This window comes from Acanthopagrus latus, chromosome 22 (genome assembly GCF_904848185.1).
Source record: "Acanthopagrus latus isolate v.2019 chromosome 22, fAcaLat1.1, whole genome shotgun sequence".
In the NCBI taxonomy this organism is placed as follows: domain Eukaryota; kingdom Metazoa; phylum Chordata; class Actinopteri; order Spariformes; family Sparidae; genus Acanthopagrus; species Acanthopagrus latus.
In genome coordinates this window covers 573,239-592,610 of record NC_051060.1, presented here as the reverse complement: position 1 = coordinate 592,610, position 19,372 = coordinate 573,239, and the positions used below count along the sequence as shown (strand labels likewise).

At 40.5% G+C, this 19,372-nt stretch overlaps 1 protein-coding gene across 1 annotated transcript; it reads right to left on the bottom strand.

Annotated features, from left to right (window-relative positions):
• LOC119012916 (probable ribonuclease ZC3H12D) lies at nucleotides 1-12,158 on the bottom strand. Its single transcript, XM_037087137.1, has 6 exons — nucleotides 11,995-12,158; nucleotides 10,390-10,784; nucleotides 5,406-5,545; nucleotides 2,362-2,596; nucleotides 2,067-2,173; nucleotides 1-1,337 (listed from the first exon to the last, which is right to left on the bottom strand). The coding sequence occupies exons 2-6, from the start codon at nucleotides 10,677-10,679 to the stop codon at nucleotides 409-411; spliced, it is 1,701 nt and encodes a 566-aa protein (XP_036943032.1). The 5' UTR covers nucleotides 10,680-10,784; nucleotides 11,995-12,158; the 3' UTR covers nucleotides 1-408.
• Between the last annotated feature and the right edge of the window lie 7,214 nt (nucleotides 12,159-19,372).

Below are 19,372 nucleotides of genomic sequence, written 5' to 3'. Positions count from 1 at the left end.
GTGATTTAAGTCATTTTATTTCACAGGCAAAGTGAAAACACAAGCCTCTAAAATTCATATCAAAACCAGCTCAATGACGTTCTTAACAGAAGTACAGCCTAGTGTAATAGAGTTCCTCACTTTGAGGCAACATGAGAAAACAACACATGCTTTAATAAAACATTTGTCAGTGCTACAATAAGTAGCATGTCTGGAGCGTAGTGCATTGCACTTCTATATTAGATATAACATTCAGTCTGCTACATTTTTTAAGACTTTCTCGGATCGAGTTTAATGCTTAAAATACACGGTAACCAAAGTATGATTCTTAATAACTTCACAGTCATTTTAAGAAATATTCCCTTTTTTCGGTTTCACTTTGTTTTGAGATGAGAACTCCAGTGTGGGCTCAGTTTGAGTCTTTCTAATCTAGAAGGCGATGTGGCTGGTCCTGCTGCTCTGGATGAGAGAGATCAGTTTGGACATGTCTGACACATGTGGGTAAGCATTCATGACCTGCTCCACTGCGCTCTGAGGGAACAAGGTGCTTAGCTGGCTCCTAAGGCCCTTCCTCTGCTCACTGGATGGGCTCTTAGCCCGGCCACTCATCCTGCCATCAGCCTGTGCCCATGGGTTCCTTGGTAGGCTTTGGCTCTGTCTGTTGGAAGGTTGTCTGTAGTACTGCTTCTCTGAATAGTGGCCAGGGTGTTCCCCGTTATGTGGAGGCAGAGCTGGGCAGGAGCCCCATGCTGGGTGGTGTTGGTGTAAGGACATACTGGTCTGCTGCTGACAGCACCTGCACTGGCTGCACACGCGGCCTTCACCAGACACTGAAATGTTCTGATGAGGGTAATAACCTCCTCCGCCCACGCACGGCCTCTGAGTGCTCCCACCAAATGACCCGGAGAGTGAGTAGTCGTCGTGGCTCAGGCTGTAGCTGGCCACCCCGCTGCTGTAGCTGTGGGGAGGCCGCTCCATGCTGTAGGACGGATCTTGGATGTAGAGCCTGGACATAAAGCTCTCCATGGAGCTGAAGGCCTCGTCTACGTCCAGGTTTGGGCAGTGGTGGAGGTCCGAGTTCGGATTTCTCGGGCTGCTGGTGTCTCTGTGATAGATGAAGTGCTCACTGGGTGAAGCCCTGTGGGCCTGATCCTCTGTGCTGAGAGGTGGAGGGGTGGAGGAAGTGTATGTGTGCTCTGGCTGGAACACAGCAGAGATGCACTGTGTGTCCTGCAGGCTTGGTTTGGGTGAGAAGTTCCTGGCTCTGTCCCTCAGTTCATCAGCCACAGAGAGCTGTGATTGGTTGGCCCGCTCTGGGTGGTAGAACTTGCATTTGACTCCATAAGTACACTTCTTTCCTGAAAGAAAGAATGAAGAGGTTATTTATGAGCTCCACAGCTGTGAACCAAGAACCTGTCAACACGGGATGTGTGTGTGTGTGTGTGTGTGTGTGTGTGTGTGTGTGTGTGTGTGTGTGTGTGTGTGTGTGTGTGTGTGTGTGTGTGTGTGTGTGCGTGTGTCAGTCCTCTCTTCCTGTCTGCACTACTGTAAACACACTTGGCTTCACAAACAAATTAGCTGTAACCTCCAGCTGTCTGTGTGCCTTCAGTGGGCAGAAACAATTACTGCAGGACTCTTTGAAGGGTTCTGAGTCCCAGTTTTGCTGTTTTGCTAATCCCCAACCGAGGGCTAGTGAATGAATCACTGCTCAATTAATCTCAGAGTGGCCTTCTACAAGTCCCTGAGGATAAGTTATTCAAGACGAAAAATCCACTACTGGCTCTACTACTGATTTTCATTCAATAAATAATGCATTTTAATACGGTTTCAATATTTAGAGAGACTGTGGCAGCCTGCCATAGTCTAATTTGCCCTGCTATAGTCTAAACATGCAATGTGAAAATCATAAACAGATATAACTCATGTCACAGAGCCAAATGTTGATTACACACTTCATATTCCTTAAACCGGTTCTGATTGTATTGTGTGTATGGCATGGTTGCAGTTTTAATCCCCCAGGAGAGTACAAGGAAGTGGAACCTAAGCACTTTTGAATGCTGCCAGGTGGAACAAGAATGGAAACCTACCATAAGGACAGTGCTGCTGCTTGTTGTCTGGGGTCCATGGTTTCTTCCGCAGGAAATCATCAATGGTGGGACCATTTCTGCCCTGAGGATCATCTGGAGGCATGAACCTGCACCAGCACAGAAGCACAGTTGGATCAGGTGATGGTAGTTCATTGAGTGGTGTGAGGTTGGGCCAAAAAAGAAACCTTCACTCTAACCAGTGCGCAGAAAGGGGCACACCTTTTTCATTTCCTACTCTGTACACGGCCCTGCATGCTGCCTGGGTGTGGTGACCTGGTGCTGCCATCGGTCTTACTTGTCATTAGCGAATGTGTACATCAGCAGCCTCTCCTCTATGAACTTCTTCCACTGGGGGTTCTCCATCTGCAGGTCACGGTAGTTGTCGTTGGACACAATGATGCCGTCAGAGTCGAAGGCCAGTTTGACGATGTAGCGGTCATCATAGCACACCACCCTCTTACCGTTCACGCAGCGGGAAGGCGTGTACACCAGGATCTTCCTCCTCTCCAGCTCGTGGAGAATATGTTGATCTACGAAACAATGACAACAGTGTTTATCATTCTTCATTATAAGGCTTTCCATACTATCAGCCAATTACTTCAAATCAAAAAGTCCTCATTCGTTTGTAACTTGAGTAATCGCTTGGTTGAAGTATGTTCAGCCCCCCAGAAATTCCCAGGGTGCATTGAGATTGTTTTAAGAGCCAGATCTTTGCCAGCAGAAAGAGGTCAGTTAACAGCTGACATTACAGCTGTGGCAAACATTCATGTGTGGAAACAGTTGTGGTGCTGGTTGAAAGATGTCCATGGATAACTGACACAGCAGGTGTACTGGAGCTATCAGCACTTCAAAGAGCAGAGTCCTTGCTGGTAAGCAGATGTTTATGTGTGAACCACACAAGTCCACATGAGTTTTTATCTCTGAATATATCTTTGTTTTGACAGTGTGCTTTACAGCATGATCATAAAAGGTGGCACTTTCAGCAAAGAGCCTGATTCAACATGAGCAAGTCACTTGGTGTTGGTATACCGGTGTATATTTTCATTATGATATGAATTTTTAATATACCGCCACACCGGCGTATTTGATTACACAACGTTCGGAATGCTAAGCTGCGCCACGCAACACTGTTTTCGCGGTGCTGGTCAGCAGTAGTGCTATGGTGTTACATTATGGTGAACATGGCTAGGATAGACATTGCAGTTCATGACTTCATCCGCGGATGTCAAGATGAGCAACTGGAAAGCCGCTGAGGTCCAGGAGATGCCAGCGTCTCCTCGGTGTCTGTAGCTGTCAGCTTGTTGTTGTAGCGGCAATCTACTAATGGTCACTACTTTAAAATTAAAAGCCCCCCGCTATGAACTCAGCTCTAAACTCCAATGGGGTGCAATGTAAAGCTCTTATTTTGAAGACAAATTCGACCTGCTTCCTGTTAGTTGTCTGTTTCAACATTTAATAGCTAGACTGTACATGTATTGCAGGTATCTGTAATCTGGAATGAAAATTACGATTAGTAACAATTGGATTGAAGATATCTGAAACAGGAGTTTTTCCTAGTAAGAATTCAATTGCAGATATCCAGAATGTTCATTCTAGATATCCACAATGTAATTGTGGATATCTGAAATTGAAAGCCCAATACACATGAATGGCAAAAGTGAGGTCATTTGTCCTAGGAAGAATGTCATTGTGGACATCTGAAATGTTCTTTTTGACTAGGAAGAACTGAATTAAAGATATCGGCAATACATATCCAGTCTAACTATTAAATGTTAAAATGGCCACTTATACTTTTTAAGGATTTTTAGATATCTTCAATTTAGTTTTGACTAGTACAATCAAAGTTGTAGATATCTTGAACTAACATTTCTACTAGTAAGAATGTTATTGCGGATATCTTTAATTACCATTCTGACTAGTGAGAATACAGTTTTGACTAGGAGAAATGCTATTATGGCTATCTACAATGCAATTACAGATAGGAATGTGGTTCGATTAAATGTTAAAACGGCTTGCCATAGCCACAGGTCTATAATTAAGTAAATCTGTCAAGTGTCTCCACGTTTCTTCCAATGCACATGTTGTACGTCACTGTTCACACCCAACTTCATGCTTCACGTCACATCACATAATTACACCTACCCCACTGGTGGCTTTTTAATAAACCTCCCTTTTAGATAGACAGGGCGGCAGAGTGCAGCCCTTACCTTGCAGCAAATGTGCCGCCTTTTCTATCTAAAAAAGGCTAGTAATTCCTCTCTCAACCAGTAGAAAATGCTGTGAACACCTGATTATGCATGGAAAAAAAATACTGTCATATACCGTGAAACCCTTAGAATTTTGAAAAATACTGTGATATACATTTTTGGTCATACCGCCCAGCACTAAAAGTACTGGATTTCAATGTTGATGCTTACACTTTCTCATTGTTTCCACAGACAGTTTACTTGTTTTTCACAGTGAAACAAGGTGAAATCCTTTAAATGGACTCTATTGGTTGTATTTATCAGCAGCCATCAATTACGTGTGATGGGTGTCATCTAACATGCTAGAACAGTTATCAAGAATGTAGTTTGTCTTATTTCCTCGATTTCGGGAACTGTTTTGGTGATAAGTTTTCCAGCTCATGTCAGCACTGTCTCAACATGCTGCATGAAACACACACAGTGCTGTGGCTTCTACTGTTTTTTATGAAAGTGCTTGTTTTGCTGCTCAGAGTGTAAAATGAACCATTTCCTGTAAAGAAGACTCTCTTCTGCAGAAACAAAGACTGGTTTATCTGTTTTTCAGTTTTTGTAGAAGCTTACATCAGACGTTGAATTGATGTTACTTTAATTTACAATTAACTCACATATTTTCTCATATTCAAATGACATATTGGGACATTCAAGTACAACAACAACAAGGACAGTTTATTACAGATCAACCTAACAATGATATTTTTCTTTCAAAAGTCTTTCTTGAAAACATCTAAATATATCATATTTGCCTGTCTGCATGATGTATGATGAAGCATTTATGATGAAGTCACATATTTTGGGTTAGTCCACAACTAATGCTTAAATTCTGGTTCATCCTGATGAACAGCAACAGCCCACAGTCACTGCCACATTAAATTAATCATCTGTAGACTGCCTGGAGACGTGTCATAAGGCAATATGACATCACAGTTGGGTGTTGTTGGGCTTGTGGCAAGGAGAAATAATATGCACACAAACCCTGATTAAACTAAATAGTATAACAAAGGATTTTTCAGGTTTGGTGGCATTTTCCTTTAACTGTCCTCAAATCATGTGAGAATGAGTGGGCACTGCCACCACCTTAGTCAGGTGATCCTACCTGTAATGAGAGCCTCTGGTCGCGGCTGCTCCTTCCTCCACAGGGGAATGAACACAGTGATGTCCCTCATCCCTTTGTCCCAGAACCAGTTCACTGCCAACTGGATGCCCTGGCACGAAAACACCTTCTTGTCACCATGGCTACACAGACAAAGAGGCCAGAGTCAACAAAAAAACGACTTCTTCTTTTGTGCACGTTATGCACATGCACACACATCCTCTACTTTTTTCAGGAAGTAGATGGTGTCACAAGGCATGTTTTCAGAGTTCTCTCAAACATTGCTAAAGAAAATTGCAAAAGCACTGGGATGAGTAACTGGACATAGACTATAGACTACATGTCTTCTAAATAATTGTTTCACCGTCAGTTACAAAATAAGTGAACACAGTAACGAATTGCTGTAAATTTACAGTGGATTACAACGGTATCTTATGTATTTTAAAATAATTGTTAAATACTATTAAATATTCATGCTTACATGTAAATTAACAGTTAATGCTCAGTTAACAATAATAAACTGTAATTTAACAGTATTTTCTGTCGAGCAGTGGAGACCTGTGCTAACATCCCTTCTCAAGTCAAGTCATTATCCATCAGCATCTTACAGATGATTGCAGGCTTATGTTTCTATTTGATGATAGTGCTTCTTTACTGCTCAAACTCCTCAAACTACTCATTTTTGAGTGACAATATGTAACCTTACTGGCTATTCCTGAACTTGACCATTAATATTTCATATTTCTATATTCTACCTGAGATGTTGTGTTGCTAATTTTATTTATTTATTTATTTACAAGCAGTCATCATCGGTGACTGAGGAGACCAGCCAAACGTTGCTGTCAAGTACTCACTGTTCGCTCTTTCTTTCTCCACGACTACTGTTATTGTTCACATGCAAAAGACTTGTTTTCAATCTAGACTGTTACACTGTTGTAGATGGTATTTTAATTCAGCATCTGATGTTATGCCCATGAGTTCAGTAAAGCCAGTTTCTTTCAAATATAGAAATGTAATACCTTTTCATTTTTGTAATACAAATGTTCTCAGTATTACTAATTTTACATAGTCTGCTGTACAAATGAGTACTTTGTAATAAACCACAGCAATGTTATGGAGGGTTCTCAAACATATTACTTTAAGAAGTTATTAGAATTAGAAATTATTAAGTCAAATAAGTTATTAAGTGTAATTAGTTATTAGATGAATAAGTTGATCGCTCTAAGCACTAGAAGGCCTTTTGGATGTTGACTGGCTGTTTGGATGAATGTGGTAGCCTAGGGCTGGGTATTTTAGAAGCTCTGCATACTTTGTTTTTAAATTGGTGAGGATTTATACAAATGCAAAAATAACAGATCTTATAACACACAGATGGGGTTTTGTGTAGTACTAGCTTTACACATTTTACTTCATGTGGCAAGATCATGAGTTAAAAAATATCACTAAATGATCAGCATCTCTACAAGAATATCAGCTTACATCAGTTATGACATCTATGGACTGTGTTGTGTGTAAAGATATCTACTGAAGTTGGCATGCTAACCAGTTAGCCCCGCCTGATCCCAGTCCAAAGCTCCTGTGCTCGAGATGTAAACATCAATACTCCATTTGCTCTGAGCTCTCAGTCCAAGCTGCTAGCTGCATTGCTAATTGAGCTAACTAGCAAACAGCAGCTCTATTTAGCAGCAGTTAGAAGTTACTCTAGAGATGTTCTGCCATCTTTCTGGTTTGAGAATTAATTTAACCGGAGGCCAGTTCTTACATATTGCACCATAAAACCTGAAGAACTTGATAAGAGTCATGGACAATTATTAGAGTTCATAGAAAAATGAGTGAAGGCAACCTGAAATCTGTTGTCTGAAATCCAATCCTGCTCTAACACTCACATTACCAGGCTGTACTGAGGAGCTACTGAACAAGAAAACTGGATCGTTTTGCCTGGAGGAGAACATAAACACTGTGTGTCTGTGTGTATCTGTGTGTGTGTGTGTGTGCGCATGCTCGCACATGGGGGTTTCCCTTCTTTCCATCAGCAGGAAGTAGTGAGACATTTTGCATACAACAGGTACCAAACACAAGGCTTGGCATGAGATAAAGTCATCAGCCCTACGTATCTTTATTGGCTCGGTGTGTTATAAAATTTGCTTTGAATGACGTTTCCTTGATGCCTGTCGCTTCCTCAAATGTAACCTGAGAGAGAGACTCAGTGTGTTTGCAGATTTATTTATTTATTTATTTGTAGACGTGTTTTATACTTCAAGGCTTGATTGGGCCCTTGAGTTAAACAGCACCACTGGCTGTTGATAGAGACTCGTGTAAGAAGCAGTGAGAGAAACAGGCTGTCACAGGGAACCAACTGTCCTTATAGAGTTGTTAAGCCTAACACTTTAGCAAGGGGTTTTCTATTTACACATTCAGCAGACACAGAGCAATATTAGCATTACTTTTGGGGCTGATCACCTAATATTAGTTGTGGTTTGGTCACCACAAAGTCGTGGGAAAATTGGCTTCTTTAGCTGCTAAATGTGCCACTCCACCCCACAGCTAATTGCTAACTGTGTCTGCTATTAGGCGCTGAGCTTGGATGTATTTTATGATCCCAATGTCAGACCCAAAGATGGCGCTCATTTGGTCTTCATAAGCCAACAAACCTTCTACTGGGTTTACCTCCTGATTAAGTGGCCCATAATCTGTAAGTTTCTCCTGCTGGCCCTGCCTGCCAGTACCCACCCTACCCATAGACTTTGTGATGATGTGACAGCTTCTTAAACTGCTTTTGTCGGCACAAGGAAACTTTTACAAATATGAAACAGCCATTGATCAAATATTCAAGATAGAAAGAGTTATAATTGACCTTGTTTGCAGTTGAGGTGCTAGTCATAAGAGAAGTGACTGTACGTTTGAAAACAACAGTGGTGGCTCATCAGGAGGTTAGAGTAGATGCTACTATACCATCAGTTAAAGCAGATCTGGAGAGGATATTTCATTGACAGGAGAGCATAAAATGCAAACAGTGGAAATTATGTTTTCACACTTCTACCAGCTTTGGTAATATGATTGGTTTAAGTTAGCCAGTGATATACTGGTATTTCTTCCAAACACCTCCAGAGTAAGGCCAATGAGCAAAATTGGAAACACTGCCAAGTGGAGTGGATGATGTTCTGTACCCAGGTGTTATCAGTAGGTAGTGTACAGTAGGTTTATCAGTGCCTTTCAATGAAAAGCAGATAGACTAAACCACACATTAAAGTTGCTGACAACTAAAACAGTTAGTAAAACACAATGTGAAGCCGAGGAGATGAGTGCTTCTTTTCACAACCAGTGACACCTTTCACATTATACACAGTGCCCCATATTGTTTGCTTTAAATCAATGTTTTGCATGTAAACACTGAAAAATGTAGCTGTCAGGGTAATTTGGTCAGTTAGTAAATGTCTTCCTTGTCTCTGTAGTCAAAGTCTGAGGATATTACTGAAGTGAGATTGTCGGAGTTATCTCGGCTTGATCTCATAGAACATTACAAACTGGGGTGGCTAGATTTGAGGACATGGGTGCATACTGAGCAGGGAGGGTCCAACAAAAGAAAATATTGGGTTGTATTATAGGAAGTGTTTTTGCTGTTGAAGTCGTTCTGGGATCTAAATGTCAGTCAACTTCTGCTTCTATGAATTTGACCGTTTTTTAAAAAAAAAAATCTGTCTCTGGACATTTTGAAAGGTGACAACTTGTCGGTCAGTTTCTCATGCAGGTATTCAGAGCACATATAGTGAAACAGAAAAAACAGCCTGATGAGTTTCCCCCCAGCCTCTGAGATTTCATGCCTGAGGAAAGACTACAGTCACCTCTCCTGGGAGTAAAGGTGTGACAGTAAATAGTGTAGTCTTCTTCCTCTTTCGATCTCATGTCCTTACAGGAATATGTATTGTGCAAACATTTTTCTTTCAGTTCATATCATGCCCTCCACCTACTTGCAATGTTATCTGTATGAGTATGAGTTCTGACTCAGAACTTCCTTGTTACCCAATTTAAGTCACATAAAAATGGCAACCACATGACCATGTGATGCCGGCATTTCACTTCTTATTGTACACACAATGTAAGTCACATTTGAAACATGTGACAACGGTGGCAGCCCTGACTGCTCTACCCTTCAGGTACTGGGTGATCCTGATTGTAGTGGACAGAGGAGAATACAGGCACACACTGTTTTCTACTTCCCACATCTTTAAAGGGGAAGTGTGTTGTGCTCAGATTTGTGAAGTGAAACAAGATTTGACACAAATAGAGATGCTGATATACAGACGTAAATTCATCAAAGTACATTGACTCAAGTGCTGCATGACACGTGAGTATGACACTCAGGTATTTTACTTGTTATTTCTATTCTATGTTACTTAAAATGTTTTCAGAGGCATATGTTTGACTCCGGTGACTTGAAGTATTTTAGTTACATGTCATTTTTCCATGTAATTCTGTGACATACGTTTGATGTAAAGGGCCACATATAAGCTTCTTAAATAATTATTAGTCTTAAGTAACCATGGGTGTGATATGTACACAGAATAAGCTATTTGAAGGAAAATACTTTTACATGTTATACTTGAGTAATAAACACTTTTAAAACACATTATGTTAAGGTTGAAGTTCTCCTTAATGCATTTCTAAAGATGCAACATGATATAAAAACATTGCTTGTAATGGTAATGTTATAGGGAAACTATTTTTTAGTGTAGAGACTGTAGCTACTATTGTGTTATGGCCCATATTAGATAATAATATAACACTCTGATATCTAACATGCTGGCCAAAAAGTACATTTACTTTCGCTCCTGTAACTTACTCATCATACCTTTATCCTTTAACTGATGTAGAAATACTCAAGTCAAACATTGGACTGCTTGTTCCACCCCTGCAGCTTGATACTAACATTAATGCTCTGAGATATAATACAAGTATTCTAAATGATAAGAATAGTGAGTTGACTCACCTCATGGCCACATTGCTTCCATCTATAACCACTGGTCTGAAGCCAGCAGCTGGCTCTCTGTCTGCTCCAGGTCTAGGTTGACTGGGACTAGGGCTGGAGCCTCTGGGCACCAGCTTGGGACTGTTAGGGACACTTTTGTTGCTGTGAGTGCGAGTGTGGCATGTCTTTATCAGCTCCTCCAGGATGTCATTGGTCTGGGCATCATGGCGAAGGCTCTCCAGCACCCTCAGGATGTCGCTGTGAGAGTACCCCAACTTGAGAAACCGCTCCACTTTGGCGTGGTGGTCCATGATGGATTCTGTGTGCTTCCTCTCCTCTGTCTCCTCAGGACTGTGTGGCTGGGGAAGCCTCCTCGCCTATTTCTTGTGGTTCATTGATGTCTCCACAGCAACAGCCTGTGTTTCAGAACAGTTGACAGGTGTGAAAATGGGAGGGAGGGAGTGTCAAACTCTGTCACTGTAAACACAGGAAGCATAGAAGCACAGCTGTGGTCTCACACGGGTTTTCCCGATAAATTGAATGTGGTTTGATGCTCTCTGATAGAATCTGCTCTGCTTACCACAAACACATGACTGCCAACGCAAGCACAAACACCGGCTGATGTCACACTGGTTAAGAAAGCCCCTGTCACACACTAAGAGAGGAAGCTGGGGGTCTGCATTGATCCCTGGTCTGACTTCTTGCACTGTAATTGAGGTCAGTCTCCAAAACAAACATGAATGGCACTGATGTGAATGTGAGTATTAATGTGATAAGCTTCAGCCCATTCAGGAAGCCTTTTATGGCTCTTTGTGGAAAGCCCCTGAACTTCATGGCTAAAGAGAGATCACAGTGATGGACTTGAGGGTGAAGACTGTTGAATGACTCAACCTGTTCCACTTTTCCCTCCACCAAGCAGAGCTATTCTGAGTAAAAAAAAAACTTTATAACTTTATAACTTTAACCTCTCACACCTGAAACAATGAAACACAGAAACAGTGGCACCAGAGAGGAGTGTTGAGTTTAAATAAATCTCATCATAATGACCTAACCTCCCTGCTTGTTTACAGATAAACATATCTATCATGCTTTGACGCATTTCTCTCTGTCCAGGCTGTTTGATCATTGCCATACATCAGCAAGCCTCTACTACAAGATTACAGGCTCATTGAAACCAAACATTTCAAGTATGAGGAAAAACCAAAGATGTGATGCTAACGAGACACCGGTACAGTTGAAGATGTTCTTATCTGACACATATTCCCCTCTGCAAGGGGCTTGGCTTCGCACAAGCTTGCTACAACCTGCACCAAACCACATCCTTAGCTGCTGACTTCAGAACAACTACAAGGCACTCACACTCCTTTTGCCTGAAAATGAAGAGTGTAGGCTAAGATTTTTTCTGCTTGATTGCCTCACATGTCCCGACTCCAACAACCTTTGCTCTCAGTAACACAGTACAAGAGTAAGTGGACAATCTGACACCTCCTTGCCTCTCACAATCTGAAACATGACAAGTTTGAACAAGACAAACCTACAGGCTCTGTCTAGGAAATCACATTTAACACAAACAGCAGAGCTACACTGACTCACATGACTCAAGAAGTTGTCTTATTCTGTACTTACACATTCAGCAAGTGGTAGATCGGAGTGTGAGTCTCCCCTGCTGCCTCTCTCTGTGCGTGAGCTGCTCTCAGTCAGTCAGTCACTCTGACAAGCAGACCGGTCTGTGAAAAGCTGCTCTTATTACTCGTAAGAGGAAGTGACTGCCTGCTGCTGAGAAAGCAAGATCACTCTGACCAGCAAGGAAGAACGCTCTGTGAATTTGTGATCTCTACTTCCTCATATGGATTCAAAGCTGATGTGGGAGCCTGAAGGAATTATTTCCTCCTTCTCTCTTGTTTTTTGAGCTCATCCTGGTGCGCTGGAATAAATGCTGATTGAATGTCTGTGACAAAGCAAGTAGTTTAGGTTTAATCCCTATATATTTTTCTTTATCTAAAAATTGGTCTCAGGGTTTCAAACATTAAATAAGTGTTTGAATTTGTTGAATTAGTGGTTAAAGAAAATGTTTTGGGAAATATGCTTCTTCGCTTTCTCTTGAGAGTCAGCTTAGTGGACTTCTACCAGTCTCGGTGTAGTGGGTGGTACTGATCTTAACATCTAACACTGTGCACGACTGTGCTTTGCAGAGAGTTGCTTGTTATTCATCTGGCTTTGAGATGAGTATGTGTCAGTGTACGAGTAGGAGAGTTGAAGCTAAGTGCTAATGTGTGGTGTTACTGTAAAGCAAATACAGCCAGATCTGTTGCGTTGGCTACGGCCTACAGTTGTCTGTGTTAGACTAGAGTAATAAACTGCCACAAACCTGAATAACATCTAGTAACTACATGATTGTGAGACCTTTAACATTCCCACAGCAACAGATAAATCAAAGCTCTGACAACTCCAAGAAAAAGAGCCAGTATCTGTATGCTGGTGAATCAGAAGTCAAAGATCCTCATTGGCTGATTTTCTTTATACCTAAACAAACTAAATGATAAAAGTCTCTTCATTTTCATGACTAAATGAAGTGAATAATCAAACTGACCTTAAAGGACAACACACTTTATTCTGTTTTACTTTGTTTCTGTGGCGAACCCTGCCCCCTTTCTAGCTTCAAACAGTGTTCTGGGACCTAATTTTCCTCTTAGAAGAGCTTGTTTATTCACTGATTGGAAAAATGTATATATTTCTGAGTTTGTATTATTACCTCATCAGTACTGTAAATATTAAGATTCTGAGTTTGAATTTCTTCTCCAAAATTACATAGTGCTATGTAAGTTCCAAGCTCCAGGTAGCCAACATAAGATATATCATAAGTCATGGCATAGATTGTCAACATTGGTACTGATGTTTGTAAAACCACAAGGTGACATCTAATCCAACCAAAGTGTCACATTTGGCCTTACAAAGAGTGAGCGTGATCTTGTTCTGCCTGCTGTCAAATGAACAAAGACACTCCTTTGGATATTCAGCCGTCAAACATTTTGCTGCTGACTGAACAGTGCTTAGAGCTGTCACACTGACTGGAGCTAAAAATAGCTGAACACTTTCCATTGTACTGTAAGCTTTAAAAGAAAAGACAGGAAAGCTAATAGCTAATAGTCTGATTATTTTTGATGATTTTATGTTGTTGTCTTTATCATTAAGGGTAAATTAAAACCAGAAATGTACACAATGGGACACAGTTTACCTGAACTGCTCCTTACTTTAAGAACCACTCTGGTCAAAGTGCACACACTGTGCTTACACAAAGCCACTGTGGCTCTACTCGTTGTTCTAGCAGCTTACTTTTTGATGTCTTCACCCTGCATTTATACAGAGAGAGAAACACGCCAATGACAGGATATAACAAACCGAGCATGAAGCAGACTTGGGACTGGTAAAGTTGCACTCACAATGAAACAGTGTGTGTGTGTGTGTGTGTGTGTGTGTGTGTGTGTGTGTGTGTGTGTGTGTGTGTGTGTGTGTGTGTGTGTGTGTGTGTGTGCGTGAGTGTGTGAGTGTGAAGGGAGTGGAGAGACAATTTGTGATGAAACTGTTGTTAGACTCTTGTATTGTACAACATTCAGATTCATGGTGAGTTGACAATTAAAGACAGGTTCAGTAAACTGTTTTTCAGGTAGGACAAGTGAGGGTTTGACATGAAAGAACGAGGAAATAATGTGGTGTGCATCATGACAATCTAGCAGATCGACTGAAGTTGCAATGGTAAAAACAATATCTTACTACATATTAAAAAAAAACTTTCTAGGAATAATTACATATTTTATAACATGCAGTACTACTACATAACCTATTATTATTATTATTATTATTATTATTATTATTCCATCTTCTTCCGCTTATCCAATACGCGGGGGCAGCTGTCTGAGCAGGGACACCCAGACTTCCCTCACCCCGGACACTTCCTCCAGCTCTTCTGGGAGGATCCCAAGGCGTTCCCAGGCCAGCTGGCTGGCTAGTTGAGGTGGCTCAGGCATCTGTTTCGGATGCCCCCGGGACGCCTATTATTATTATTGTTATTATTATTATTATTATTATTATTATTATTATTATTATTATTATTATTATTATTATTATTATTATTATTGTTGTTGTTGTTGTTGTTGTTGTTGTTGTTGTTGTTGTTGTTGTTATTTTATTAAATGGAATAGAATAGAATATAGAGCACAAAATACATTTGAATGTATAGATGATGAACTTGTGATGAAAGCTTATTTTTCAGCCATGCTAGCACCACAGATTCAAGGATTCATCATTTGTTCAATCATGTCCACCATATCTCAACAACTATTGAATGGCTTGAATTTCAGCATCTACTTTCATGATCCTAACATGTTTCTTGTAACTTTCTCATTAGCCCCAGCTGTACTTTGTTTTCAGTGCTGTAAATGTACAATGTATTCTAACAGGCCTACATTCAGTAGAGTGCTGCAGAGAAGAGCCCTGCAACTAGGAGTTTTGTACTTCTGGCTCTATTGTCTTAAGTCAGTGGGTGTCTGGTTGGATGTCTGAAATGTCTGTCTGTGTGGTTCACACAAGCTTAAGACATTTTCACATTTAGCTCTACAACATAAAACACAAACACTCATACCTAACTGCTTAAGCTTTTACTTCTTTACAAAGATAGTTGCTAACAAGTGGCTGAATGAGATGACAGGGGTTGTCGCTAAGATTAAAGATGCACTACATAGTTTTGGGGAATACATTTTAATCAGAAGAGGAAGATCTGCATTGACTATCTGCATTAAGAGTATTTTTCCTTTTGTAGACACACCTCCTTTTGGTAAAATTTTGAATGTTTTTATTTATTTTCAGTAGTGTTGTTCTGAATATTTCACTTAATGAATCTACTAAAAAATTCATTATTTGTTGATTCTGGCAGCCCATGTGGAACACCTCATGTCAGAAAGATCTGGATCTGACTAATGCGAGCATTATCTTTAAAGCAAGTGAAAGAAAAGAAACATTTCTAATACTGTCTTTCTTTTTTAAACAGCTGTTTGCAGGTTGCATAGTGTTGAGGGAATGTATCCTTTTCTGGATGTAAAATGAATAACGAGAATAAAAAAGATGGCGAGACTAAATCCCCTTTCACGCATGCACTGTAACTTGGAATTTATTTATTTATTTATTTATTAACCTGGCGAAGCTGTAGGAAGTGTATGTGTAACAAATGTCCACATTATTTGCCCCGGACTTTACCCTGCCAGTTCCCTCGTCCTGAGTCCAGGTGACTAGAGTAGACAATTGTCTGGGTTGAATTCACAGTGAGCAAGTGTCAACAATGTGTTATAAATCAGCTGTTACACATACTGAAATGTACACTTGGACACTCAGAAATGGTGTTAACTGTTCATCATCAAAGCTCAGCAAAATATCGCCCCAGAATATTTCCTCGGCTCGTTCTCTCAAGCTTCCATGCAGCTGCTGGACACAGATTAGAAATGCAGATTTCTTTCCACACTGGGATCTTTATGAGTGAGTGTAGCTGCTCTTCTTTGCTTGTCTGTATATTATTTTCCACACTTTTGTTCATATTGCTTATACATGTATTGTTGATACCAGAGCAAAAGAGCTACCGTTACAGAGTACAAAGTCCGTAGACTCTTAGGCAACACCCCTCACCCAAACAATACAGAGTATCCCACATGTGTGAACATGTCTGCTACGAGCAATCTACTGCTGTGTGCTGCATTTGCGAACAAGCAAAATACAGACATTATCTTGATCTGATTCCTTAATTCATCCTCAGCACTCATGACTTATTCAACCCAGATACAGTTATAGTTAGATCTGTTTGCTTGTGTAGGTCATATACAGGCATCAGTTTTAAATTGAGAATGTTTCATAACCAGTTAAAAGTTCCTTGTGAGGTGAAGTATCTTTATTTTTTTCTTCAATACCGACCATTGTAAATACCCCATAGAGGGCAGATCAAAAGATCAGGTCAAGTCAAGTGTCAAAAGACTGCTTGATATTATTCTTGTGACGTAAAACAATGCAGTGTTTGTTGAAAGAAAGTGTTGCAAAGGCACAAAACTGGAACAATAAGTTATTTGAAATGACAGATGGTGCTTTTGGTTCCCTAAAACCATATCTGTGTTTTGACCTGTGTACGCACACTGTGTAAAATGAGGAAGAGAGGTAGCACATAATGGCGACAGACGTTTTCTGTAACCACGACGTGTGCAGGTTGGACAATGAGAGTGACTTTCTTCCTTGGTCTGTCTGGGCTTGTTCAGATGGGAGCCTGTGAACACCTTCAGCTGGGTGGATATTTCCAAGTCACGCCTGATACTTCAGTGGAAAGACACAAAGACGCTGGCAGAGTGAATGAGGGTGGTGGTGTGATTACAGTAGACGTTCTGGAGAGAACCCACAGCTGTAGAGGAGTGCCTTCATTCAGAATACAGTTGCTTTTATGATATGTCATGTAAAAGTACTTAAAATAGTGTTCAGATCAAGTCAAGTCAAATAGGGCACAACATTCACAAGAACACCTTGAAGGACAGCAGGACTTGCAACAAAAACAAAAGTGAATCATCACTGACTGTGGGGATGATGTTAATATTCTTCAGAAGTACATTATTGCTTAAGCAAAAGCACAACCTGTTATCTACCTTGTCTAGCTACCAAATAATCTCAGTTATCATCTTATTAATATAGCACTGTACTTTTGTTGTTGTTTGTGTCTGTGTCTGTTTTCAGCAGGATTACTACTGAATGGATTTTCACAATCTTGGATCGAGGAAGGGTCTCAGAATAGACACCAGTAAGTCTTGTTGTAGATCCAGATAAAGGGGCAGGTCCAGGAGTTTCTTCTCATTTTCTCAAACATCTTTAACAACATTTTCACAAAAAATCTGATGTATTAAGGTGGATTGATGAGATCTCTAGATTGTTATTTGATCGTTGAGTTACTACTAGAATCATTTTAATATCTCTATAATCAAAAAAAAAACACATGCATTTTCTCTGCTACTGTCCAGTGCTGCAGCGCTTCATACTCTCTCTCTGAAATGCTCCGTTTTAGCAAATGTGCAACATAGTGACAAAGTCATGAAGTCACAGCAAAGATGGAACTACTGATGGAGTGTTTCAGGAGCAGTGTTTTCTGTGGGAGAGAGGAACCAATGAAGGATGAAGGGCTATCAAGTTTGAAAGTCTTGACTGAACTAAAGGGGACCGTTGGGCCTTGGTGGAGGGATGCGCTCTACTGAGTACCATTCTAGTTTCAACTGAAACCTTGAGCCTCTCTCAGTGCTTAAAATTCACTGGTCAGGTGCTTTAATTGTTTGGTGCTTTACCTTCAGCTATAGCTCTCATCAACTTTAGTAGAATAACACTGAGATTTTATTACTTTTTTATTTTCTGTTTTCTAGTTCTCAGTGGTGGTGTCAAATTCATTCATTCATTTATCAAAATCTTATGTAATCCGGTTTAATGTAATTTACACACAGTTGTTACTCACATACTTATACTCATTATTTACTACAAAAATAAAACATATACACTGTAAAATGGAGACTCTTATTCCATCTATCTTTTTTTCCATCCTTATCCCTAAAGATTGATCAGACACCAGAAACATGGAGAAAGAAAAGGAGATCACTGCAATTACTTATTACTGTCCAGCAAACCGAGCAAGAGAAAACCTACATGATCTGTAACTACTAAACAGCACACTTGATTGCATGACTACAGGTATGTGTGCATGATCCTGTCTATGTCAGGAATTTAGACTGACGGAAGCGTATGAAGTCTTTCACATGACAACCTATCATTCTGCTGTGGCGACATTCCTGCTTTCGGTACGCTGACACACTGATGACATGGTTAAGAGAGCGAAACAGCAGAAAACAATGCTGGCACAGGCATGAGTAAATCCTATGATGAGGAGAGAGAGGAAGAGGGTGAGGTCGGCTCTCTCAGCTAACTCTAAATATCAGTCTTTGTGTAATGCCTTCACAGGTCTAATGTCACAGGAGAAAGCTGTCAAACACCACAGCATGGTAGGCTTAGTTACTCCACTAGTGTTCAGCTGAATTTAGAAACCGCTCATCCCCATCTGGGTGTGTTGGGTTTACACGCTGTGATCTGACAAAAGGTTTGAGGTGTTGCTGTGGTGTGTATCAGTGTAGGCAGCTGGGGAAGTCTCTAGCAGTGGTTCCATATGGGGGAGTGAAGCTGTGCAACCCTTTTTTTCCACGCTGCTCTGTGCTCTAACCTTTCAGTTCTTACACCCTCCCTCTAGAGATTATTCAGCTTCAATCAGGAGGACTTGTTTCCATTTCTGCTTACCGCACATAGTCAGCTCCGCCTCTGCTCTCGACGCAACTGGGTATTTTCGGGAAACTCAAAACATTGTGTGGGGACTCTTAATAAGTTCGTTGTTAAAAAAGGGACTATGGATGTGTCTATGTGTATTTATGGTTAGATTTGCTGATGATCAAGTGAGAGAGTTCAAGTTAATTATCGCATCTATAGTTGTACAACCCAAATACTTCATTTCAGTGAAAACAGAATGTGATCATTTTTGACATATAATACATTGAAAACAGTACAAAGATAGTATATTTAATGTTAGGGTTAGGGTTAGGGTTAGGGTTGCCTCATCATCTCCATTGATTTTTGGAAATATTTGCATATTCTGAATTTGATGTCAATTTTTCAAACATGTTGGGACGGGGCAACAACATTTAAATTTAAACTTTATTTGTAAGGGACAACATGCAATGAAAACATAAATGCAACCATTTAATGCATTGTACCAGAGTTAGCCTTAGGCTAGTTTACATCTGAAGTCCACTGGCAGGAAACACAAATACAAATACAACATATATGAAAACATGAAACAACTCAATAAATAAAGAACAAGTAACAAATAGCAATATATTACATATGAAATGTCCCATACACAGTGGCATAAACAGCACACAACACAACACACACACAC

Bases quoted from the DNA above. Each gene is read 5' to 3' on its own strand.
- LOC119012916 (XM_037087137.1), bottom strand. From the start codon at position 10,679: ATGGACCACCACGCCAAAGTGGAGCGGTTTCTCAAGTTGGGGTACTCT. The intron at 2,597-5,405 runs GTAGGATCACCT...ATTGTTTCGTAG, and splicing joins ACCAGAGGCTCTCATTACAG to ATCAACATATTCTCCACGAG. The intron at 1,338-2,066 runs GTAGGTTTCCAT...TCTTTCTTTCAG, and splicing joins GCAGCAGCACTGTCCTTATG to GAAAGAAGTGTACTTATGGA.